General features: G+C 39.2%; 2 protein-coding genes across 2 annotated transcripts; one reads left to right on the plus strand and one right to left on the minus strand.

Annotated features, from left to right (window-relative positions):
- Positions 1–133: 133 nt before the first annotated feature.
- LOC118415989 (glycerate kinase-like) lies at positions 134–5,474 on the plus strand. The gene is made up of 4 exons (XM_035820999.1): positions 134–619; positions 2,100–2,251; positions 2,898–3,073; positions 3,370–5,474. The coding sequence occupies exons 1-4, from the start codon at positions 222–224 to the stop codon at positions 4,264–4,266; spliced, it is 1,623 nt and encodes a 540-aa protein (XP_035676892.1). The 5' UTR covers positions 134–221; the 3' UTR covers positions 4,267–5,474.
- Positions 4,930–26,922, minus strand: LOC118415990 (protein phosphatase 1H-like). The gene is made up of 11 exons (XM_035821001.1): positions 26,552–26,922; positions 22,778–22,955; positions 14,424–14,524; positions 13,675–13,843; positions 13,067–13,179; positions 12,636–12,720; positions 10,063–10,181; positions 9,475–9,538; positions 9,172–9,279; positions 8,517–8,668; positions 4,930–8,033 (listed from the first exon to the last, which is right to left on the minus strand). Exons 1-11 carry the CDS (start codon positions 26,782–26,784, stop codon positions 7,778–7,780), a joined length of 1,578 nt encoding a protein of 525 aa, XP_035676894.1. The 5' UTR covers positions 26,785–26,922; the 3' UTR covers positions 4,930–7,777.
- Between the last annotated feature and the right edge of the window lie 105 nt (positions 26,923–27,027).

Raw genomic sequence — 27,027 nt, forward strand, 5'->3', positions numbered from 1 at the left:
TCCTGACTACTCTGTTTCAAATGTGATACTGTAGCAGAACAGTCCAGGCATCGTAGACGGATACTAGCGTGGTTGCCATTCTGTCGCAACAGCATTTATTTTATCGAAGAACAGGCAAGAATGCTGACATGCAGAACGGGTTGGTCTGGAGCAGGTGATCGCGATTTGGTTATCTATTTGTCTTTCGACAAATTATATGTCTGAATGATAATCGGTTACAGATGAGAGCTGCTTCTTTGGTCGCTTATTTTACAAAGGGTTCGACAGCTTTTCTTTCGCGAAAAACTTTGTGCGAGCAGTTGAAAAGGATGGCACATGTCGGTACCGTTGATAACGTCGTCGTGCAAATGAAGACAGACGTGAAGGCGATATTTAACGCGGCAGTAGACTCTGTTTTGCCGCGACAAATGGTCCACAACAGCCTGAAGCTGTCCGGAAACGTGCTGAATGTGGAGGACAGGTCCTACATGCTGAACCACAACGTGCACGTGGTGGGGTTTGGGAAGGCGGTGGGAGGGATGATACGTGCTGTGGAGGAGGAGGTGGGGGACCACATCGTGGGGGGCGTGGCCAGCGTGCCGCTAGGAACCCAGGAAGCACTCCGGGCCAAGGGCAGAGGGTGAGTTGATTATGCTGACTTCATGATAAACAGATAAACAGATAAAAAGGTATTGACTATTATTACTGACAAATGGTAGTGATGTACATCAGGAGGAAAGGATTGACCTGTTATTTCAATACCTATAATACGAATCGTATTATTAATACAATTCTAGATTGATGATGACACATCTCCCAACCTTTAGGGCAGGGCAGGGTCCTGAGGAGTATTGGTGAGTAAGGTTTGGTGCATGGTGTATAGAAAGTTCCCTGACTGTTGGGAGCAGTTGTCACATGACAAACAAACTGGAACCAGAAATGTTGAGTATTTCTTGTCAATCTTTCAGGGTAGTCCCTACAGTTTTGCAATGTCAAGTACAATGGTAAGGGAATACCACGCTCGTACCCAGCGCCGCGAAGAAGCCATAGGTTTAGATTGTGGGCTCAACCAATACACAAATAAAACTATATGGAATCCACATCTGTCATTTTGTTTTGTTTTGTGTTTGTCTCAATTACCCTAGCAAATCGTAAGTTGTGTGACCATTCTGTGCGTCTCTATACAACGTGAGACTGTACCCCAGTTAGCTAGCGTTTTCTACAGTTACCGAGGCGAAAACAAGACGAAAGTTTACTATTTCGGGGGTAAAATGTTGCCACAATGGTGATACGTTATATCAAAGGGAACTTTAAAATGTACCTAATTTGGTGGCGCTGCGAGAGTGTTAGATTACCCCTCTAGATTGACGAGAGCGGGGAGTTATGTCACGGAAGGGAGTTTGAAACGGTAGCGCGTTTGGCCTTCTCCGCGCCAGTAGCTCTCCTTCCCAGGTTTATATCGCTCCCCCCAGCATGCTTTGCGCGGAAAAGATACGCTCGTACCCAGGACACAAAGACTTGGTAAACACGAAAAGGCGCCCCGCTATGCTCAGTGGGCCGGGGCTGTGGATCTAATTAAAGGACGCTGTGGAGGAGCGTGAGGGAATACTAGCACTGAATTTCATCTCAGTTGGTCAGTTGCAACAGTTAGAAGTTAATCTGTTTGTCAACTCAAAAGATTGGAGTGTGCAGAGAAGCTGGGGTACCCACCAGGATTTTTGAATGAATTGCTCAGCAATCTGACCCAATTGCTCTGGATGTACAATGTATACTTTATGCGCATGTGACGTCAGTAATGAGTCAATGATTGTTGAAAGTCAATATTGTGGTACAGTAGAAGCCGCTTATTTGGGAAGCCTATTTGCCAGCTCAATTTTCCCGATTAGCTGGCTTTGCCGATTATAACTATAATATAAGGTGTTGCTCGAAATGACCTGTCAGTGGGCATGGGGAGGGGGGCGCCAGTGAACTCGACATTGCATGCACTGACACAAACAATTCAAACACAATCATTTCAACCAAAAATGTAAATGTAAATGTAAGTGAATATTTCTGTCCCCACCACACTTTTCCTGACCTGCAAGGTGGTTTGTTATGAAGCATGTTCTCTTTGTTTTCAGGGACCTGCTGCCTCTGCCAGACAGTAAGGTGGTCCTGATGGAAGGTGCAGCAGACAACCTTCCTGATGAGGCTGCTCACACTGCTGCACAGAGGATCTGTGACCAGGTCAGCAGTCTGACAGCAGGGGATCTTCTTATTGTCCTCATCTCAGGTACAGTACATGCCACAGTACATTGATACATGTACTGTCATGTTAGACAGCAATGGTTGGCCTGAAGAGGTAGAGCTTTGTGTATAAGACCTGGATTTTGGAAACTGGGTGATCCAGTTAGTTTATACTTATTCCATACTGGTATGGGAGTGAATATAGACTAATTAGGACTGTACTAAGGCTAGAAGGTTTGCCAGACAATGTTACAATATTGACCTACATTATGATAATACATGTATCTAGTTGAATGCAGATTTCCTTGAGGACCTCCTAACATGTACATGTAGTTATTCCACCATTACTGTAACGGCATGATTTTAAGATGATGACACAGAATTATGTCACCATAGGTGCCTCAATCAATAAGTAATTACATTGTATGATATGTCCTCAATCTTTGTAACATGTATGATTTTACTTTAAAAAAATTCTCCTGTATCTAATTTTACATCAAAGCATTAAACTCACTAGACTCATTGTAAACTATATGCTTCTTGGCATTTGCTTTTGTGTCACATGTAATCATAGTCAGTTTGCGTGTAGAGTGGACTCTGTAGTCGTCTCTCAGTAAGACATCTGAAGCCACATAGTTCCTGTTTAAGAACTTTTATTCAGCCTGTAACCAGTAATCTGTTTGTGTGTACAGGTGGTGGTTCTGCCCTTCTGCCTGCCCCTGTCCCCTCCGTCACCCTGCAGGAGAAGCAGAGTGTGACTAGGCTGCTGGCTGCCAGGGGGGCGACCATCACAGAGCTCAACACCGTCAGGAAGAACCTGTCCACGCTCAAGGGGGGCAAGTTAGCTCTGGCTGCGAGGCCTGCACAGGTACACACCAGATCTGGAAGCTATATATGACTCAGGGCAGTGTTATCGTCTTTGATTTATGCAGGACTCAGGTAGTAAAATGGGTTCATATGGCAAGCATTGTCCTTAGTGATAAGAATCATACTTGGTAGTTTTCCCAGCAAATCAAGTGTTTGTCCCCAAAGTATCTACTGTAGTTGCATTGATATGTACTTCAAGGGTGTCATTAATCAAGTTCTTGTATATGAAGTGGGATCTTTTTTTGGTTATACTTCTGATTACTGGAATTACATTGACCTGTTCTGTTCTCTCTGCAGGTCATCAGTTTGATCCTGTCAGACATTGTTGGTGACCCCCTTGACCTGATAGCCAGTGGTCCCACTGTCCCAGATTCCTCTACCCCACAGGACGCCATCAATGTCATCCACAAGTATGACATCCAGGATGACATTCCCCTGTCCGTCTGGAGCTACCTGACCAGACAGTACCAAAGGAAGAGCAGCAAAGACCAGGACTTTTCACACGTGCAGAATGTTTTAGTGGGAAGCAACAGCATTGCAGTCAGTGCTGCGAAGGTGTGTGCAGAGAAGCTGGGGTACAGGACTCTCGTCCATTCCACTTGTCTGCAAGGGGAGGCCAGCACTGTTGGGGAGATGTATGCAACCATGGCTGCACTGCTAGCTAATGTGTTTAATGGTAGGGATAGGATAATTGAGAAATCCCTCTTCAACTCGCTCCTACAGAAGTATGGTGTGGATGGTTCGTGCCTGAGGTTAGTGCTGCAAGTTGCCGTGGAGGCTGAGACCCAAAAGAAGCCAGTGTGTATCATAAGTGCAGGAGAGACCACTGTTACCCTGAGGGGTGATGGAAAAGGTGGTAGAAACCAGGAGATGGCACTTGCCACTGCTGTGGCAATGAGCAGGGACAGTATTCTCAGATACGAGAGCCGCACACAAGTGGTGTTCATGAGTGCAGGTACTGATGGGCAGGATGGACCGACGGATGCTGCAGGGGCATTGGCTGATCCTGGTCAGGTGACCAGGGCAAATGAGCAGGGATTGGCTGCCACAGAGTTCCTGGAGAACAATGATTCATACAACTTCTACAGAAGTGCTGATGGAGGACAAGGCCTTGTTACCACAGGGCTGACAGGGACCAATGTGATGGACATACAAATTCTTACAGTCTGTGGCTCCTGTGATTCTAACCTTTGATAAAAATGTGCTAGTGCAATGGTATAGATATGATGCTGAATTTCCAAGATAATATTTACAAAGGGTAGATTGCTTAAACTATAGTTGTAGGGTTTGGAAAGGATTAGTGAGAATGAAACCTTGGTGCTATTAGAACTGCCAATATTTTGTTAGTGAATGATAAAGATGCAGTTGGCAATGCCCTTTTTTCTATTATTTGTATGTTTGCTTTCTTGCAGAACATTAGCTGATATCCCTTGTACATCTGATGTGTTGGCAAGTTATAGTGGATGGTTGTGGCATTGTCAAATTCACCTTAATGTCTTGAATATTAACTAAAATGTATGCTATAAATTCGCTTTATGAAAGAATATATTCCTTTAGAGATGAAATGTGGGTTTATGAGGTACATTTTGTTCCAGGTTTCTTAACTGTATTTGCTGACAAGGTTATCTACTTTGCAAATTGTCATGGCATGTACATGTAGTACAAGCTTTTTATTTACTTCTGTTTGATGGGCTTTTTGTTAAGAAACTACACGAAGAAATATAAAAACAGACAAAGGAAATGACTTTCTATGATTTAATGAATCTATCAAAATGACCTGTTGAATTTGGGTAAAATGTACAGGTAAAATGTATTCAAAAGAGGGAGAGTAGTGTACATCTACATGATTTTTTTTTTGCAATGATTTGTGAATATGTATAAAGGAAACTTTGACTCTCTATTATTAGGTTTGCTCCTGTTTCAGGACAAAGTCAGTTTGAAGAATAATTTTTCATTACCAACAACAATAGTTGCTACTGAACAAGTGAGAATTTACCAAACATTTCAGGATAATTTGATCACTTGCCAGGAGTTGCCATTGGGACGGAGCTTCCATCCACACAGATACTGTTTCTGTAAAATGAAAGGTGCTCAACATATAACTACATTGCACAATAGCTGTAACATTGAACTTTAAGACTAGCTGTTGATAGCTTCTTCAAAATGACTTGCCTGTCCCTTAAAGGTTTTGAAAAGGTGTAAGACATGTCTGATGCTATCTTGTTAAAAATGTTCAAAATCGGGGATGTTTCGATATTTATATAATACATTGACATTTTTCTTCTAAGCTTACATTTTGCAGTGATTCCTCTCCTGCACCATTTCATGCGATTTGAAAATACAAATGTACCTCTTCCCGCCTTTCCACAGCTCTCAGATAAATAACAATACATAAAAACAGCTGATTGTCCCCTTGTATAATCATCTTGTAATTGTCTGTACATTCTTTCATATCTACAGTCCTGAGCTAGAACTAGTAACATCAACATTTCTGTTGTCAATTCACATAAAGTAAACTGAGGGAACAATAATCAAGTCTATGAAAATTTGGAAAGACCTTCAACACATGTCTCCTACACTGCTGAGAGGCTATTAATTTGTATTATCACAACCAAAATTGCAAACATGGACATGTATCACTGTTCTCCATAATTTATGCATGTACCAAAATTTTCTGACACAGAAAGATTGTCACCAAGAAACAAAGTGAACCTTAGGGAAAAGTAATTATTAAATTCCTCAATATTTCATGGATAGGAACCTACTTCTTGGTATACACCTGTTTTAAAAAAGCATTTAAAGAAGCACATCCAATATCTCTATCTAATATTAGGGTTGTCATGTCCTAGACATACACAAATCTGCTTAGGTATGATACTAACATACAAAAATGCTATTAGTATTAAAAATGGTGCTTTCTTTATTGGTGCATAGAACAATAAATAAGACCTCATACTTGCATACCTCATTCTTGCAGTGACTTAGTATCTTACTGTACATGTTCAAAAGTACTTTTTGGGTATGCACACTGACTTGTACAACCCTTACTATGGTTGCAGTTTTTTAGTGTGACACAAATGCAACTCTATACATGCAGTTCAAATGCCTTTGCACAACATTATGGAAGCAGCTTTATAACAAAATATTTTTACCAGTCCTTGATTCAATGAACTTCTTCAACAACAAAACTAATCTACAAGTGAACCAGCAATAGTGCTTTACAGCATGCTGTATCAAGCTTGGTGCCAAAAGGTGAAATATATACTTGTGACAGTAAAAGCTTTTGTCAAATACATGACATTTTTCAAGTGAATTTTACCAGTGCAGAGTAGTCACATATGGCCAGATTTGTTACTGTAGTAACAGCAGAAAGTGAATATGCCAGGATCCGGAGGGGAAGTTGAACAAGAAATAGCTAGAGAAAAGAGGCTCACAATATAGTGAATAGACACGGGCATTACAAGTGAATAGTTGCATAGTCTAGAGGAGGATATCTCACAATGTGCTTACACTTGAACATTTTGAAGAATGTTCTATACAATAGCCACCAAAAGTATTTCCTTTAAAAAGATTTGCTGGCTTCTAGTTACCAACAATCATTGCACACCTATCATAGACATGTACACAGTACGATATTGCATGCTGTGTGTTCTTGAAAACATCTATATTGTATTTTAATCTATTGAATAATTACATCAACCTGTGCTTGTGGCCAAAAATCATTTTTACCATTCTCAATCTGACTATGACTAGCTAATGTTTCCTTTTGCAACAGCTTCCATACATGGTACAAAAATGGTAAGGGTAAAATAATATTTGCAAAACCCTCCACAAAGTACATTTTGTACAATGTTTTCCTGATGTTACAAGTGTGTACTATCTTACATTCTGATTATGTGGTTGTCGTACAAAGAAACATGTTTGCATATTTTCAAACAACGCAAACACTACTTCTGGCTGTGATTAAGCTATGCTTTCAGTGCAAGCAATAAAACCTCCTTGGTGTAAGTGAACCAAATCTATTTCATAAGGTGACTACTTACTAGTAGTCTTCCAACTATGAAAGCTTAAAATTCAAAAGTATAAAAGGACAAAGAAAATTTTGCATTAACTTAACTTTTCTCTGCACAGGATTCTTTGTAAACATCTTTGTTACATATATAATATTATATACAGTTCTTTCTTGTAAGAACATAGACATTGTACATATCCCTTGCAGGCTTGCACATGTCTTTTGTGCTATAATATACATGTATGGAGAACACATAAAGCACAAAATACATCACAGATGCACACAAACATTTATGACACCAACTATTAAATACAAGATAGTGGTTTTCTGAATGACACTCAAGCACAATCTAATAGACACCAGTAAGAATGCAACTATTTGATTATTAACTTTTTTTCTTGACAACATTGTGATCTTAGTGAGAAATTTCTACCCTGTAATTCGTTTGACTGAATATCACTGTAAATTGTACTGTACAAGAGTGATCAGAGAGATACAAGTACAAGTATGTACCATCCCAACAATGGTCCAGGTTGCAAGTTGATTGTCTGTAAGAAAAAAAGAAACAGTCAGCTCTCAGTGGTTGTTCTTGGTAACTACAAACCTGTTAACACTAAGAAACAGCTTTTCGTTCAGTACGTTATTGCTGACCAAGTTTTTCCCCGGAGAAGCTATAAGTATTATATAGCTGCTTCATGGATCTAACGAGTCGGGACCAGGGTCGGCCTCTGCTTCTGTCTCCGTCTCCATCTCCCTGGTGGAACTCTCCTCCGACTCAGATAACACTGTGGGGCTGGACAGGTGCTGGTTGCCATAGTGATACAGCGGGATGATGAAAGCGGTGATGTCGTCCCCAGAGGCGGGTTTGTCCTCCGCAGGGCGTCGCCATCCCTTCCCCTGCAGCGTGCCGCGGGCGTGCATCACCAGCTCCTGGGCTGCGGAGGTGTATCTGCAGAGGTGGGAGGGAAGATTGTAAGTTGACTTACATTACACTATCCTATAGCTAACAATGGTAGAGGAGGAGGTTCTCTTAAAAATATAGGGGTTAACCTATTGCAGTGAATTCACAAAAAACTCAGGGAAGTACAAAAAGGCATCAGAGTATATACCGGTAGAAGAAGACAAAACAAAAGTCATCATAAGCATTATTTGTGTTTCTTAAACACACATATGATTTTTGTTCCTGCAAACACCCTGGCTGAGTCCTGGTTTGGAAATGTTACTCTAGTATTACTCAGGGTAGCAGCTTAGATCAGATGACAGTTCATGTACATAGAGATTCATAAAGATTTCAAAGGGAAAGGGCCAGGCCAATAAAACGATAGCAAAATGCTGTCAGACCTACAAATTAAACCATTTGTCTTCCCTGACCAGTAATCATTTATGATCAAATGGTCCCACACATTATCAAAGACTTCCACAGGCCACTTACCTATTGGGGTCCTGAGGGTGAAATTGTGTCAGTGCATCTAACACCACATTGCACGCATCCTGATTGGCCACCACATCCCACAAGCCATCAGAAGCCATGATGAGGAAGTCATCCTCACCAAACCGCTGCTCCAGCATGTCGTATGTCTGGATCTACACATGGAAGTACACAAGCAACATTTTAGAGTATTACAGCTGGTTGGAATGGCCAAGATAGTTTGTTTGCCTTCTTACATTCAGTAATTTGTAGTATGTTGTGAGTTCTATCCCTGGCCAAGTCATATCAAAGGCCCTTAAATGGTACATACTGCTTTTCTGTATGGCAGTCAAACACACACCGCTACCAGTAGACCAGCCTCCCGCTGCAGTGATTGCACAAAGTTGTGTGTCCAAAAACTATTGAAATGGAAATGGATGCTGCCATATGTACCAGCTGGTGCAAGAAGGACTTTACATGAAAAGTGAGGTCATGTACGATACGTAAATAAAGAGCAAAAAAAAGAATGTTTGCTAAATAATTATATGTTCCTTTTGAAAAAAAGCTGTGGTATATAGCCTTTCACTACTTTATTCTTCTCACAGCACACTACCATCTATGCAGAGTCTGCACACACATCTGATATGGAAAAGCACAAAGACTAGAAACCTTGCTGTACCTCAGGTGCTGCGGTCAGGAATGGCTTGATTTGACAGTGAGAATCATAAACCCTGAGATCGTGGTCCCCAAATCCTCGAGTTACGCCTATTGTGGCTAAAACTCTGCACTGGAAGGGTGGCAAAATGTATGTATTGTTAAGAATTGTCAATTAAAAAATCAGGACAGAGATTCAACAAACTCATTGCACTCATGTATGGCTAAATTGAACTGTGTGAGCCTTACATCGTCCATATACATGTATAATATTTCATAATTTGCAATTCGAGAAAAGAGAATGATATCAAAAAGCTCAGTGACATACCCTTTTTCCTTCTCCAAATATTAACGGAAATTTTAAGTCATCTTCTGTAACAGTCTTTGGTGCCCTGCAAAGATAATGAAAGTATAGTGTGACAAGCTTTCATTGTATGAAACATGTAGCTAATGTATCAAAGGCAGAAAAAAATTGAAAGACAAAACAACTGAAGGTAACTTCCGGACATTTTGAGCGACATCCATCACTCTTCTACAGTATTGACATGTTCTGCTGTAACATTCTAGTGACCCTGAAGAGGAGTGATGGCTTTCACTGGAAATGTTTAGAAGTAGTATCCATATTCTATCCAGTTGTAGAAATTGATTTGTCTTTCAACATTAAGGTGCACTCTCACTGCACTTGCATCAATCTTGTGTCACTGCAGGGTTTGTTCACTGCGTCACTATTTTGCTATTTCTCAGATTTTTTAATAATCTAGATATTGTGTGATACGTTAAAGTATCACTTAGAAGATGACAAAATACACAAAAAGTAAGAAAATTTGTTCTTCATCTCTGAAGTTCATTGAGTATCTTTCGAACCCCGCAGTGATGCAAGCTTGATGCAAGTACAATGTTAGCCACCCCTACTGACCAGCCAGTCATGGTGTGGTCCCTGTACAACGTCTGCTTGCCCAGGTCAGTCTTATGCAGCCTGCGGGGGAACTCCAGCGCAGTGAACTCGTTGGATAACAAGTGGGGGTGCAGGTGTGCCTGTGGGCGGAAATATCAAAATCATTAATGAGGAGGGTCCAGTATTGACAAATTAATTCTATCAAATGTCTCATGCTAATAGCATTGTGTATTGGCCTTTTTCCAAAAGGAGAAAACGGAATAACGTTATATCATAGTTCATTTTGTTTTGTGGGGCTTGCACTTGACATTTATTGGATTTTAGCATACAGGATTTGGCAAATGTCAGGCAAATACCTTAACCTTCTGAGATTCCATGGAAGTACATACTTTACATGAATAAAAAAGTATAGTGAATTGCCATGTCACGCTAGTACACAAGTATAAGCATGTATGGCTAGATTGAACTTTCAGCTGATGACAACTTGTCCCAACGTGCATTTGGTTATTTTATGTCAAGGAGGTTTTTTAACCTCCTTGTTTATATCAAGCCAACTGTAATCTACAAGTGGTATACCTTATTACTTCAGAAGTGATGCACACTTAGTCTCCCAGTAATCCGTTATCAGCCTTAGGAATAAACATGAAGTGTCCACAATGTGTGCAAGATACAAATCCTGGCCTATCTGTGTCAGTTACATGTCCCAAATCTATCCATCCAACAGCAGCTTCTACATATTCTACATATACACACCAATTTAAAATTGATTTGTTATCTACTGCAAGTTCCTTTACTTTCACTGTGGTTTTATTTTATGGTAGGAGGGAAAAGGAGATTTTAACAGTGTTTTAAATTCACATTTCTGTAAAACAGTCATACAAGGGAGACATTTACGCATGAATTTGCAATAGAGAGGAAAATGAATGCAAAAATAAAACCACAGCAAAAGTTTTAAGATTTATAGTATACCATAGTTCGCATGGATTAGATTTTGTGATAGGGAGAAAACAAGGTGTTTTGAGTTTGTGATAGCTCTATAGTCACATACTGCGCAGTAATGGAAACCCTGGCGTCTTTACAGACAGCCAGTTGGAAATCATCTACTGGTGACTGGGCAAAGGTGCTACAGACAATTAAATCAGTTGCTTTTGATAGTGCTGGCATGATCAATTAACACTGGTCTAACGGCATGGTACCCATCCAAGTTTGTGCCATATTAGTATCCGGTCGTCTTCATTATAACGAGCACAGATGCCTCTAAACACATCATAATACGTACATGTAGCAAGGTAGAAGACAAATTTTTAAAAAATCTTTACCATGGTTTGAGCGCAAAAACCACAAACATAAAGTCACCACGAACATTTCTGCATTTACAGTACCATGCGATGGTGTGACGGCAATGCCAGAGAAGCTTTTTTTCTCAGACAAATGTTGTGAAAGTGATTGAATGGTACATTGTACCAGCTGATAACAAGACATATGTGGTTTCTCAGGGGAAAGTGGGTCACAAAACACTTACTGGATAGTTCCTCCTACACCTTAAGATTCAACAATTTGTAAACACATGTCAGCAAGCTAAGTTGGCATCTTTGTAAGGCATGTTGTTTGAAGAAATAAATTGACATGTTCCATATTTTGAGATAACTCTCGAGATTGAAGATGTACACCTTAAGACCTTGGTTAGATGGTGAATTGTATTTGCTTTATTGCATCTGACTGTATAAGTGGAAACATCATTTTGACAGAGAACAGACAGAGCTGGAATAGCCTAAAGAGCTTCATGGAGATATCAGATGACAGCCTAAACAGTCCAACTGTCCAGACAATGTTTCCTGACTCATGTCTTCTCAGTCCTGATTAATTGCCTTCTTCAACAACACATTATTGATCCATAGCGACGTGTACGTGATTGTAGCCATTATCAGTGAAATATCTTGTTGCTATAGGCGTAAAATTTCATGTGGCCAACAATTTAGGGGCCATAGCTCTTTTATTAAAGAAACACCAAATTAGGGCAGTAAAGCATATTTTGTACTGGAAATCAATACTTGGATTTATGGTGTAACTGAGTTAATCTAAAAACAGGCTATGTAAAACTTGGAAGAACATTGAAGGGAAAAATCAAGGGGTTAGCAGATTACCATGGCTTAGAGACAGGCAGAGGAAATTACAACACCTTCTTCAGCTGTCCAAAATGATAGAGGGGGGAGAATACTTCAGCTAACAAATTCAGCCACAACTTAGCTTTTTATCAGTGCCTGCAAATTACCAAGCTGAAATGCCATTACATGTCCCCTGGGACAGAGCTATGTTTCCAGACTACCAGTAGTTATGTATGGGTGATACTTCACGTTAATGTTGATGGGTAGCAAGGCTTTTAACAAGGTTTGGTTCTCAAAGCCAAAGGTTTTGGATGGATAGTACATCCTGGTATGCTGTGATCCTACAAGAGGTCAGTTCTAATAAACTGAAGTACATGTAGGTTAGCTGAGTGTGTTGGTTTGACACAAAGTGAAAAGTAAACTACTTCTTTCACTAAGTCAGGATGTTTTAAAATACCTGTCAATGTATGACATCCTTTCTGCACTTACCAAGTACTGTAGCCTTTGCCTCTCTGATTCAGGAGTAAAGTCTCTGGACATTGGGATGGCCTCCCCATTCCTACATAGAACTGCTCTAAAGTACACAAAACATGAGGCACAATGTTAGGATCATATATGCTGCAAAGAAGTCTTTATAGGAACAATCAAGCACATATTTAAGACAATATGGGCTTCAATGCGCCTTTCCTTTCAAATCAACATGATTTATACTTGACTAGTTTTAGTGAAGATTGTGGACCATGCCTTTGCAGCTAGTCTCTAACCCGATCTTCCACTGTCATAAATTCATTACCGGGTATGTTGATTAAGAAAGTATTCATGGGCCACTGGGAAAAGGCTCAGTGCTCCTGGATATAACGAAACGTTATGATTTTGCCCTTTTACATCTGCTTGGAGATTACATACACCTACAGTCTCACCTTGAGTCTCCAGCATTGACTAAGAAGAGTTTCCCCAGCACAAACACAGCCACCAGGGCCGTGCAGCCGCCCGTTATTCTGAACGTCAATCTTTCTCTTTCTATCTGGCTATCCTGGAGGTGCAAGGAAAAGGACATTCACGAAGATTCTGGAAAGATACGTCCAACAAATGTGCAACAAAAATATCCTTGATCTGTTTATTGATTTGGGCTAAGATAGGTGCCTACTTTATACTATCAGTGGTCAAGTAATATCAATGAAATTGAAATTATATTCTCTTACAATTTCCATTTCAACCACACATTTTTTTAAATGTCCCATAATTATAAATTATCTTCTTAAAAAGTCTATCAGTTGTCTATCCAGTGCAGGGCATACATATTAATTACACTATTCATTTGGAGGGATGGAATCCGTTCTTTCTTTCTGGGAAAATTTTTCACAATCTTTTGAACCCCACATGATACTGTCTATATGGTTATCAAAACTAAAGAACATAATTTATCAGTCCTAAAAATGGCCACCATATGCATGGTACATTAATCAGATTAATTTATCTGTATCTGAAGATTAGCAATGTTTGTTTAGCATAAAATGGGTATCTGTACCATTTCACAAAAGGATCTCTCCAAAGCCCCTATGATGAGATGTTCTTTAGTGATGACCCTGCTGGAAGGTTTGCCAGAGCCTGACCCATGGTTGGAGCCTGACCCTGGGTGGTTCTGGTCTTCATACGTGACGGGCAGGAGAAGTTCACTCACATCTGCCATCTTGTCCCTGGAAAAACATGACACATTCAAAATTGGTAATACCAGACAAGATCAAACAAATTTTCTTCCACAAAGATTTCCAGTACAGTGATAAACATAACATTCTTAAACATTAAGTGGTGTAACTATTCTTATCACTTCACTTAGTTTAAAATCAATCAGTAAACGATAACAAGGTACATGGTTATGTGGCAGGTTAAATGAATCTTCTAACTTCATATAATATTCTAACAGCATGTAATACATTCATCAACTAGCGTAATGGGGTAGCTGAACATGGGTATGATATGATTAAGTGATAATTTGATCATGCTACATATAACAACAAATATTCAGTACCATCAGAGGTGACATTGATCTTGTCTAGCAAATAGCTAGAATCTATTCTTATTATAAGACACCTTGAAATAGATTATCTATCTAACTTAATTATTTGACTATCAATGATATACTTTCTGTGACTTTGCAAAGGTATTAACCCACAGATTATGAAAGTGCTAATAGTCAGTCATACATATATACAGTATATATATATATAGAACAGATCGCTCATATCCTTCAGCCAAGTCTGAACAAACATCACCCACCTTATATGGTAGTGAAGTGTGCGTGATGCCATGATGGCTGCTCCTGTCCCTGCATGTCCGTCAAACACTCCAAAGTAGGTAAAATGCAGCTCATCCATCTCCTACAATACAAAAACACAATTTAACTAATGTTACACAAGAATGCTGTCATATGCATCATCATTTCTAGCAGAAATAAAGTGCAAAAGGTTTTCAGTAAATTTATCATCAAAGCACACTTTTTTTCTATGGTAAACTTAGGGGTTAAATTCTTCTCACATGCCATTTTTGATCAACTCAAGATCATTCATGTCAAATGTTTATCTGTCAAAAAACATCTGATCATCACATGTTCTAATTGAGAAGTCAGACAGAAACTTCAGCATAATTCAGTCAAGTGTGTACATCATACTTTTATGGACAACATGCAGTTATCAACTTCTCAAGGTAAGTGTAACAGTGAAGTGGCTACCCTCAAGGAAAAGAAACCTAGCAAAACAGACAAAATGCCTTTGGCTAACTCCACATAATCCTTAGCTGGACTGTTATGGTGCGCACCAATTTCCATCTGAGTCAAAGACCGAACAATAAGAACAAATTGCCACAGAAACACCATTGCAGCCTGCCCTTGGGGAGAAGATGGGTATCTATGAGCTTTGGAGGGGATGAAGAAAAGCATCACCTTGGGACGAGGCTCCGATAAAGGTAAGAAGATTGGTATTTGGAAGCCAGTGATAAGTATAATGGATTTTCTTATCTACCTTGAACATCTTGAAAAGCCTTGCAGCCATACTTACTGAGTATCTCCTTTTTGCACGCTCCCCATAGGTCAAGGAAATACATTTTGTGCTACCTCAAGAAGAATGATAACCAAACTTCCCTTTCAATTTGATCTTCCCTTTCCCTTTCTGATGATCACTCAAAACAAAATAGTACAACACAGCATGCCCTCCTTTCACTCATTTGCTTCTCTCCTTTTATATTGCTGACACAGTACTAGATTCTCATAATACATAGCTACAGATATTGCAATTTCCAATTATTAACACAAAGCTTATTGTATCTTTGTCCCAATTTGTATAATCAGGTTCAGTTTCATTGCAACCTGGACATACCCTGTTAATAAGAAAAATATATAATTGTTGGAAAAAGAGAAAACTCTGGCCTATACTGTAACTTGGTTTCAACTGCCTATAATCAAGGGTAATTAAGTTTTGGCCTATTGAAAGCTGGAGTCACCCAGTTTGATAATGATGTTATTGACAGGAAAGAGCTGACCATAAATGAAGTCAGCATCTTTAAAATGATGAAAAAAGATTGATGTGCATGACCTCCATCAGTAGTGCTCTGCCTCTGTCCTTGGTGCTGAAGTTACATTCCTTATTGGTGTTGAGTATATCCCTGTCCTTAGTGCTAAAGTTACATTCCTTATTGGTGTTGAGTATATCCCTGTCCTTAGTGCTAAAGTTACATTCCTTATTGGTGTTGAGTATATCCCTGTCCTTAGTGCTTAAGTTACATTCCTTATTGGTGTTGAGTATATCCCTGTCCTTGGTGCTGAAGTTACATTCCTTATTGGTGTTGAGTATATCCCTGTCCTTGGTGCTAAAGTTACATTCCTTATTGGTGTTGAGTATATCCCTGTCCTTAGTGCTAAAGTTACATTCCTTATTGGTGTTGAGTATATCCCTGTCCTTAGTGCTAAAGTTACATTCCTTATTGGTGTTGAGTATATCCCTGTCCTTGGTGCTAAAGTTACATTCCTTATTGGTGTTGAGTATATCCCTGTCCTTGGTGCTGAAGTTACATTCCTTATTGGTGTTGAGTATATCCCTGTCCTTGGTGCTGAAGTTACATTCCTTATTGGTGTTGAGTATATCCCTGTCCTTGGTGCTGAAGTTACATTCCTTACTGGTGTTGGGTTTGTCCATGTCCCTGGTGCTCAATTTACATTCCTTACTAGTGTTTGGTTTATCCGTGTCCCTGGTGCTGTAGTTACATTCCTTACTAGTGTTGGGCTTATCCTTGTCCCTAGTGCTAAAGTGCACACATTCCCTAACCATGCAATCTGATACCTGGTGTTGAATTCACTTTTGTCCTTGTTCATCTCTGTCCCCTCTCCCTGGTGAAAAGGGGATAAGCATTTCTACTGCTAAACATGTCTCCTGCTTCCCTCTATGTGTAAGGTATTGCCAGAGAGGTGAATACAAATTACTAATATCAAGGACCATTTCTGCCCCCCTGTCATCTATTTATAGGTACAAACAAAGCAAATGAGGTAAAAACCAGACAACAAAAATGCCATCATATGCTGATTGTGAATATAAAGCATCCTTCAGACATAAAAAGATCTGTACTTATCGGATAAACACCACAGGTACATACAAAAGGTGATTAGTATGCAGGCTGTGCCGTGAATCACTGATGGGAAAGCCATATCTACCTGCCAATATCAGCCTGACTTATCATCCCCACAGCTGCGACCACCCATTGAACCTGTGCACCCCATCATCCGTAACCCTATCATGTGCTCGTCTGGAAACTGATATCAGAGTCTCACAATTTCCTAGAATAAATGTAATAAAACACAAGATAGATGCCCCACTGTATAAGACATAATACTATAAGTAAGACAGATGACTGAATGGAAAACAGTACTCAAATTGTTCTACCCGGTATTGGAATTGTTTGGAAAGAATGTCAGTGTAAGCTGAAGGAAAAAAGCATGACTTTTTCAGATAATAAGAGTTGTATTCAAGCTTTTGATGGATGGTTATGATTGGTTTCATTAAGTTAGCAGGCCAGTTGACCTGGTCGCCCTATTGTTAAACTGGAACAGTATTCCTATAACTTGAGGGGTAAAGTCTCTGACAGAAGGGAAACGTTTATGAGATATATTATTAAGACTGAAAAAAATAATGCATAAAGTTATACATACATGTACCTTGTAATGTCATATATGTCAAACATAATCTATCTTGTTCTATTCTATTACATGTAGTTTGACACGTTTGGCTCAGATGACTTTCAAAGAACAGAATTTGGTACCTTGTCAAAGTCTGAGATATGTGATACAAAATGTAAATAACTCAAAAAATGGGTGCTAGAATCACATGCAGAACACTGCACAGACCATACCAGATTACTTTTTATTGTAATTCTGGATGTTCCATAATGGATGGCAATACACAGTACATTTAGTACTTAGTACTCAGTTTGGGAAACCATGCACCTAGCTGCCAGAATGACCTAAGGTCATAAACACCTATGCAGGCTGTAGACCTTCCAACTCTGTTGGACTGGAAGATGCTAAAATTAATAAAACATGATTATCAATATCAAGGACTTCACACGGAATCCCATTTTTCTTCATGAATCATTTATCTGTATCAAAGCCAGTCAGGCTGGACCACTTTGAGGCACAGGGGAACTGATCCTACTGCCGACAACAATCCATTATCCATCAGCCCTGTGGTAGTGCTTTTACCTGGGGCTTATCAAACTTGTTATCACCATTACATTCTGAAACACACAAACATGCTTCTATAGCTACTAACACAAGTCTCCAGTGAAGCTCTGAAATCTAAAGACAGAAAGAATAAAAGGCTGAAGGCTACTGCATCTTTTCAAGGACAGGTCAACATAAGTGTTCTGGAGGCCAAAGGTCAGGAAACACCTGTGAGGTGCCCCTGGCTCCATTATAGGTAAAAGATTTATACCAAATAAGGAGCTTACTTCAGAATCTTGTTTTCAGCCAAAAATCAATCCATATCAACCCATAGCAATGTCACCGCGAAAAACATAATCTTCTAGCTTCAGTAGAATTGATTTTCATGGGTAGACCATCCCTGAAGGAGATTTTTTTCCACCAGGGAGCCATTAACACCTTTGACCCAGGATGATCTGTCATATACATCCCGGCGGTACATATCAAAGCTTTGCAGCTCCACTCATGGCAATACATTTTGATATGTTATGACACCTGTGGAAAATCCTTCACACATATAGCTTCTTAGCTTCTGCAACAAGACAAGGGCAGTCCTGGCAAGAAATACCATTAAAGGTCTGGTTCCATTTCAGACAGGATGTAAGGATGTATTTGCTTATAAATCATATTCAATCAAGATTGTAGCCTCTATAGTCAAAATAAAGAAGGACCCATTTGTATATTATACAAGGCAAGTAGATATTGACTTGTTGCCAACTATAATATCCTATGAAAACAAAAGGGACAGGATGTATGGTGAACATGCCATTAATGGTACAGTTTTAATGCTCAAAGAGTAACTACCTGTACATAGCTGTAGGACATTTAATTGATTGCGTCTCATTTGAGTATGTGTGGTGCTTTAGTTGGTGCTTCCTGTAAATTGGCTGTTGAAGCAAAACAGATGATTTTGAATACAATATTCAATAGCTACCTGTGGCGTGAATAGTTTCACACGATTCACCTTTAAATTTAGAATTCAAGTATGTTACTGATTTCAGATGTGCAGAAGAGACGCAATAACTTATAATGAATACTTAATTTCTGTGGCTGATTATCTATTGAAAAAATCAACATTTCTACAAATTCAACTCTTAAATAGGTAACTTATTTATATGAATGTTATAACCACAGAATGTGCAAGCAAGTGCATTTACGTCCTGTACCTAGCCCAAAGAACAGAGTAACAGATTGTTATGACCTAGCCTTATCTTTGCTGGACAAAGCCCATCAGTGATCATAAATAGATTATTCACTGCAACCTTAATGGCTTATCTCATGGGAAAGCTTTGGACATGAATAATGAATTAACTCAGCAATGCTGGTATGCTATGTGGCCTTTGGGATTAAGACTACCTTGAACCCATACCAATTTGACTGTTTAGTTCTTTGAAAAATATCTTTTTTTTTAAGAATAGACAAAAGGGGGACAATTTTGGAATTAATGAACTCAAAGTGATCCTGCCAAACTGCCACTATCCAAGCAATATAAATTTGGGTTTTGATATCCTTGATTTTTTTATATTCTTGGCTTCTGATATGATCTTATTTAGTTTCAAAAATGCTACTTTGTGGATCTTATCTACATAGTATTGATCTGTGGTGGGTTTCTAGGACAGCAATTATGGTAATACCGTACAGCCTTCAGCTGGGAATACATTAATAGGAAACACATATTATATACATATTACTCTCAAGTATTAGAATCGTCTTCAAAAACTCGGGCAGAATCTCATTATTAAAAAATAATGTGGGTTGTATTCTTGATGAATGGTTATAATTGGTTTCATTAAGTTGGCAGGCCAGTTAACCCATCTTTACATCTCCATTAAAGGACAATACCTGGAGGGGTAAAGTCAGGTGGCTGACAGAAGGGGGTTTCTGGACAGCAATTATGGCATGGCCTTCAGTTGGAATTACGTCAATAGGAAACACCCATTGTTGTCCCTTTTCTAGAGGCAACATTCTATTCTCTAACATGCAGGTGCTTGAAATGACTCTACTTCTAATCTAGAGGATTTTCTTCCCAGATATTTTTCAGCTGTTACATGGGCAGCCCACTGGCAAGGCACCCGCTGGACTCGCTTGAGTTATGTTGGGTGCCACTCTTCCTCTGTCATCCGAAAAATTAAGGCAACCACACTAACTGTAAAAATGTCATACAAGTCTTTTGCCTTCAGTAGGAATAGAAGTTTTCCTTCAACGGTTTAACTGTTGCAAGTTATTCTACAAACATTGAATAATGAGTGAAAAGTTGTAACAATCATAATAGCATGCGAGTTCATTTATAATTTAAACACAGTCCAGTCTGCCCTAATTATACATTTGTATGTAAGATACCTTGACCTTAATACAGTATCACGCATTACATTTGTATATACCATCCTGGATGACTCTTATCTTTAAGGTTTCAGGTATCGCACCGGAGTTTCTTTTACGATTTCAGAGGTTGGCGGGCAGCCTCAGGCCGAAGGGCTACAGTTCCGCTAGTAAACGTAGGACGCGAAACTTAATCAATATGGCGGAAAGCCGTTTACTGTCTCTTTCCGACAAACCTATTGGTACCGTCTGTTGCCTCTTTATTTTGGTTAGAATATGTAGTAAAATTTTAATTTTGGACCCGAAAACTATCATTTTTTAACACTTTTTTGATCGAAGCTGCTTGGAAAAAACGAATTTTCCCAGGATAACGGCCTACGTGGTAGAGAAGCTAAATTCTTCATGTTTGTGCAAAATGAAAATAAAAAAATTCCATGTGATAACTTTTTTGCAATCTCCGATGACGTCATTTCTTCAAAATCGCATGAAAAACGCCGCTATTTGGGTCATCAGGCGAAAAAACCGCATCACCGTTGCAGCGGACTAATACAAAAATGGTTTCGCTGGCCGACCAACTACACCTCGCACAAAAACAATACAACCCACAGGCTTTTCAGAAAATACGACAAATCTATGCTCAGCAAGCCATAGGGAGCAAAAGTTAGGGAGACAACAGCGCACTTCCGGCCTATTACACCACCCTTCCGCCAACTCCGGTCAGATTTGAACTCCGACCCGGAAACTTCATCAGCCATGCGCCCTTCCCAATCCTCCCTGTGTTACTCTAACCCAATTTCCTGACCAGCGACTGGAATGAAGCCATGATCCATGGATACCATCTAACAACACACACTCATCCAATTTCCCATTCTATTTCCTACTAGCAAATTGATCAAAGATGCAAAAGGGCTTCATCAATCAACCCAAAATTTCAGGCAGGGCAAAATAGAAAAAGCACTTTGTTTTAGATGGTCCACACGTCCAAAAGACATTGAATAATTGTAGCATGGCTAAGTGTTTGTACTGAAAAAGTGTACAGAAACAGGAGTAAAGGGAATACATGTAGATTATATACACTTACCCATGACACTATTAAGATAGGTCAGAATGAATAACAAAAATATATTTCATGGAATACACAAATCACCCTTGAGGTTTTCCATTATTTCTTACATAATCCTTGATCTCTGTTCCAGTTCCATAACCCTTACAACACTCATTTTCCCTGAACCAGGAAATTATCAACCACGAGATACTGATGCCTGAGGCAGTTCACTGAACTAAGAGTGCTTAGCAGAAAAATGGTCCTTGATGAGCTGTACTCCCACCCCTAGGAGTAGGACTGATGTAAAGAAAATGAATTACAGATGGGAAATTTTTAAAGTCTCAATATGTCAGATAAGCCTTGTAATGAAGTTGTATAACACTGGCACAACACTCCATCTAAGTTCTTAGTGGTAGCTCTGGGCTCTTTCATCTCTCCACAGGTTATATATAGCTTGATGGAACATACATCGAGAGCACTGGATCCAACCATCAACATTAATGGCAATGAGGAGGCAGTTATGGTTGGCAGATCTGGCACTTAGATATGCACTTAAGATGAGCAGAAAGCCCTGTCAATTCATATGGCATGATATAGCCCCCTAATGTGCATTAAAAGAACCACATCATGCTTGCCAAGAACCATTTCAGATTGTTTTTTTTGCTGGCAATGATGAATGCTCTGACACATGCATTCATTTTCATATAAAGGTTTAGCTTCAGTTCTCATTCAACTGTATTGAAAGCAGTGCATCCTACCTTTCCATAGATGCAACATTAAGAACTTGAATTTTTATCATAAGATCAATTAGAAGAATTAATAGTTAGGACACAAATTGGAACACTTAGTTTGCTGTGGTTGGAAATGATGCGATTTTGGCAGGAAGGATACAAGCTAAGGATCATTGATTGTCACATACCCTCACATGAATCCTACCCGTGACTACCCATAAATTGGTTGGTGTTCCTATGGCTGGAAACACTATTCATTCTTATCAATTTATTCATGAATCTAATAGTAATACAATCCGTCATGGAAGAGTTCTACCACTGTCCCTGGTGCTGAATCCACAACCCTGTCCTTGGTGCTGAGGTATATGTATTCACTAGCCTTGCCACTAGATCTCTGGTGTTAAATTCACGTTTGTCCTTGTTCCCTCTCCCTGGTGTAAAATTATCAGCCATTTCTAGGAAAAACTCTCTCCTGTCGAGACCATAGACACAGTGTCACACATCACAAAGATGCCCTCTATCTGCGGTTCTCTAGCTACTTCACAAAATATAAGCTGTCAAGCATTTCGCAGTCAATAAACAACAGTACAAGTCTTTCAAGACATCAAATATAATAGATATTATCTTTGCATTTGCATTTGTGTTATCTTCATAAGGAGAGGCTCATTATAAGGAGAGGTCTTTTGAAGTATTTTCTCTTGGGGATTTCTGATAGTTTGGAGTGAAAAATGTAGATTTCCTCTGAAGATTGTCCAATATTTAGTACCAATGTTTATTAGAATTTAGAGCTTACCTCAGTCTCCTCAGTCATGGCCTCCTGTTGCAAGTTGTCCTCCCCAGAGTTGCCGTTGTTGCCCTTGTTGTTGGCCTTGTTGGTGTTCCTGTTGGAAGTCCTGGCAGGCCGACTGATGCAGAGCTGTGTTGTGGCTGCCTGGTCCTCGTTCCTGGGGCTCTTCCCTGCATTGATCACCCTGAAATATTCACACACAACAATTCAACAGGTTTCAATGACATACAGCATTTCACCATCTAAGTCATTATCACACATAGAGGGAAATCGCCACCTGAATAATCTGTGCAACTGTTCTAGCACACTTTATACTAGTATAGGCAGGCGAGTGGGATTTAACGGTTTTAGGTGTACATAAAATGACTCTTATAATGTATTTGTAGTAACCACAGCAAAATACATGCCGTACTTACACAGGATTTACTAACACAACAGTAGGAACTTACTAGGGTTTACCAGTATATGTAAAGACTTATCAATTAAGCAAACAGATATATTCAGTGCAACTTTTTCGTCATGGAATGGAATCTTATAATTCAAGGAAGATGGCTTTACGCAATGTTACTAAATTGTGTAGTCGCAATGCTCGAATGAACAAAGTTTTTACATGGTTCATCAGAAAGACACGCTTTGCTGTCAAGATATTGTTTGATCATTACTTCTAAAGACAATGGTGGAAAATCATGCATCTGTATCAATATCAATCAAATACTGTACTCTTTGGCATCTTTGTAATCAAGCAACCTATCTTAATATCTAAGATCCTTTATCTACCAAGAATTCACCAAGAATTATCTACCACTGTTAAAAGATCCCTACTGAGATAGAGAATAAGTTCTACTCTACGATTCTTTTAGGGAAAAATAAATCTTTAAACTCTTTAATTGGTGGAAGATAACATTCTTTTCTGAATTGGAATCAGATACTGACTGCTTGGAAAGTCTACATGTTTCCCTTTAAATTTGCTTATCATGCATGATCTAGAAGTGTTTCTTCCACCTTCAAAGAAAAAGGGTAAAATCCATAGCCACATAGATACACCACTGGTGCCGCCAAGCAACTTAAGAACTGTTCACTGGTCTGTAAGAAACGTGGTGTGAGAAATAATCAGCACTAGTTGTTATGCTTGAGGGCTACACATTCTGCCAAGACCAGTTGTTGTGGATGTGCCTGTCTTATATCATAATCTGTAACAAGAGCTGTGATGAAAACTCATACATACAAATGTAAAACTTGCTTATTCTACTGTTGCACTAGAATAAATAGTTAGGTATCAGGTATACCCATACAAAAGCAGATCATTGATGCATGAAATGGCTGTCTGCTTCTGTAATTACAAAGCAACATGATTTGTATATCCTTTGTGTAGATGGTTCATTTCACCATACAATTTGGCTGGTCACATGATGTCCATTGTTTTAACAAACTGATATTCTACTCCCACTTTCGTCTCAAAAAATAATATTCTAAGGTTGAAACACTCCATTTTCTTTACAAAATAGGTTTTGGCCACCTGAGCTCAAATAAACCAGTGAACAGTACTGCAATACACACAGTCAGACAGATAAAAAATGATTACATGAACATGAGATACTTTTATTAGTAATCGGCAGCAATTTTTTGTGAAATAGGCAGACGTAAATTTTAGAATTCTTCTACAGTTTTCATATCACATTTATAGCTGATTTACAATAACCACAAAGAAACAGCTCTGTTTAACATGATTTGGGAGGCATCCGGTGTATACCTTAATAATATTGCATATTGTACATGAGGGTGATATAATGGATATATATGACTTCTACAAAGACGCTTTCTCAGCATCCTAGGAGAGTTCATTTCATAAAGAAAGTGTCAAGACAGGCTAACAGTCTGACCTTTCAGCGAACCGTGTACGCAATTATGTACCTTTAATTTCCTCACTGACCTGACATCATTTTCAACCAAATGATGAATGGCTCAACCATGTCTGAATAACTTGTGATTATATTTTACCAGGAAACCCTTCAAGAAAGTGCTACACAAACTTTGTGAAATCCTTCTAGATGGAAATGGGAGCAATGGAGTATAAACGCATGTAGTTTGGATTGTTTTTTCGGTGTCAGCACACATGAAAGAAATGATAAAAGAATGCCTTGGCAGGTAGTACTTAATGATGACGTAAATTGAAGTGCTTCAGTGGCTTAACTGAAAGGGCTCCAGACAAGAAGTGGGTCAATGATGTAATGGAACGTTAATCATTTTGTCAGCTATTCTGGAAGCATGAAAATCGGAAATCTTCAATGAAGCACAGAAAAATTCATAGTGAATAAAAAAAATTACTACTTCTTCTTTTCTTCAATAAGCTCTGCATAAACCACTGGTCGAGCAGCTAATATCTTCTCCGTGTCACTGACGAAAGATAGTGGATGCTATCTGGAACATCTGACCATTTCCAAAATCATATCCAGTTGCTTGTCATGGGTAACTGCTTTTTGGCATACTTTATTTCTTTTACTGGAATAAAGCATACACCTTGTCTTCAACATGTAACCTGAAATAAAAGTTATTCATATAATCATAACACCAGAGATTGGTGATCTTTGAATAACAAATTTCATTAACCTGTATAATCCAGAAAGATGAGAAATAGGACTACACTAGAGCACATAGAGTTAGATGTCCTGAGGGTTTTCACTTTCCATTACTTCTTATAATAATGTGACACAGATCTTTATCATCTTAATCATCTAAATACATGATTACTGTGTACAGAAAGCAACATTATCTAGGCTTGCAAAATATCACAAATCAGTAGATTTAAACACCAAGAAGGAACACACGTATCTCCACCACTGGGAGACAACAAATGAAAGCTTTATTATCTCTCTAAGCCAGTTTGTTTATGTTTGTTGTTATTCCAAGCTCAATTCGGCCTGCAGGTAACCTTTTATTGGGATCATGAGGGAGGAGGTAAAGGTCGGGCAAAATACAACAATGAAACAAATTCAAGCCATATTCTGTATTCACCTAATACAATAATGGAGTGGTTTGGTATAAACAGCAGAAAACCTTCCTATATTCCTAGTATCAAGACTAAACATTTACACAAGTGTTTGGTAAGGTTATAGTACATTTACTTTTAGTCTTTTTCAAATTATCTTTCATGAATTATATGATCTATCCAACCAAGGCAAATTACCAGTAAAAGTGCACCTAACAATTATCTATATTGGTAGACAGAGGATACTTGAAATTGAATGACATCTTTACAGGTTACATAGCCAGAACTTCTAAAATTGAATGTGAATAATCATTGCTTTTTGGTTGTACACTAAGCTACTCTTTTGTTTTGTACATGTATTACGATTCTGACATGGGAGATGTTTTAGAATTTATTGCGCTCGCACATTTGTTAATGTTATGCAATCTAGCCTTTGGGCTACAATTTGTTCGTCTAACTGTGTGGTTAATTAAACCCGTTCACCATCATCAAATAGAACAGTAATTGTCAGTAAAACAATTCTGCCCATTGTAATGCCAAGGTAGCAATTAGGTAAGGGCAATTAGGGTGTCTACGCAAAGAAAACGTCGTCATTAACTGTACAGTATACATCTATTGGTGGGCCAAAATACCTACAAACTAGAAACCTGCACTATAACTGTTACTACATGGTCCATGGGGCAGAATGAAAAATAACACAATGAACACCGAGATCTAAAAATCTCACAATGAGAATTTTTCGTCTGCGACAGAGAAGAACTTGACAACACGACTAAGTAATAAATCAGACTTACTCTGCATATCCCGCACTCCAAGGGAGCCTGTTAGGTTCTCTGGGAACCATGATCGGGCGGGAAACATGGTCTGCCGACACTTGGATTTCGTCTTGCGAGAGCTGTAAGAACTCGGGCCGGCAGTACGGATACTTCAGCTCGAGATCGTCGGGCTGTGGGCGCTCTGGAGGCTGAGGCAGCGCTGCCAGCCCACCCATCACCGAGTTCACGACATTCCGCACCCGGCTGATCATTTTGACTCTATACGATCCGATGAAAAATGCAGACAATTAACGCGAATGAGCAGAGCAAAAAGGCAGAGAGAAATTCCATTACCCGGAAGCCGCCATATTTGCTCTTATGCTTGACCTGGTTTGACCTGCACTCGTACCCATCCCTACTTCTTGGCAACATTTGGACTGCATGTCATTTTGACTTCAATATTTGCCCATAAAATATGACAAAATGTCAAACTTTTCTGTGTTCAATAATTATAT

Source organism: Branchiostoma floridae, chromosome 5 (genome assembly GCF_000003815.2).
Source record: "Branchiostoma floridae strain S238N-H82 chromosome 5, Bfl_VNyyK, whole genome shotgun sequence".
Classification (NCBI taxonomy): Eukaryota; Metazoa; Chordata; class Leptocardii; order Amphioxiformes; family Branchiostomatidae; genus Branchiostoma; species Branchiostoma floridae.

Bases quoted from the DNA above. Each gene is read 5' to 3' on its own strand.
- LOC118415989 (XM_035820999.1), top strand. From the start codon at position 222: ATGAGAGCTGCTTCTTTGGTCGCTTATTTTACAAAGGGTTCGACAGCT. The intron at 620-2,099 runs GTGAGTTGATTA...CTTTGTTTTCAG, and splicing joins CTCCGGGCCAAGGGCAGAGG to GGACCTGCTGCCTCTGCCAG. The intron at 3,074-3,369 runs GTACACACCAGA...TTCTCTCTGCAG, and splicing joins TGGCTGCGAGGCCTGCACAG to GTCATCAGTTTGATCCTGTC.
- LOC118415990 (XM_035821001.1), bottom strand. From the start codon at position 26,784: ATGATCAGCCGGGTGCGGAATGTCGTGAACTCGGTGATGGGTGGGCTG. The intron at 14,525-22,777 runs GTAAGCTCTAAA...TTTGTATTGTAG, and splicing joins CCATGACTGAGGAGACTGAG to GAGATGGATGAGCTGCATTT. The intron at 13,180-13,674 runs GTACAGATACCC...TTGCACCTCCAG, and splicing joins AGAGATCCTTTTGTGAAATG to GATAGCCAGATAGAAAGAGA.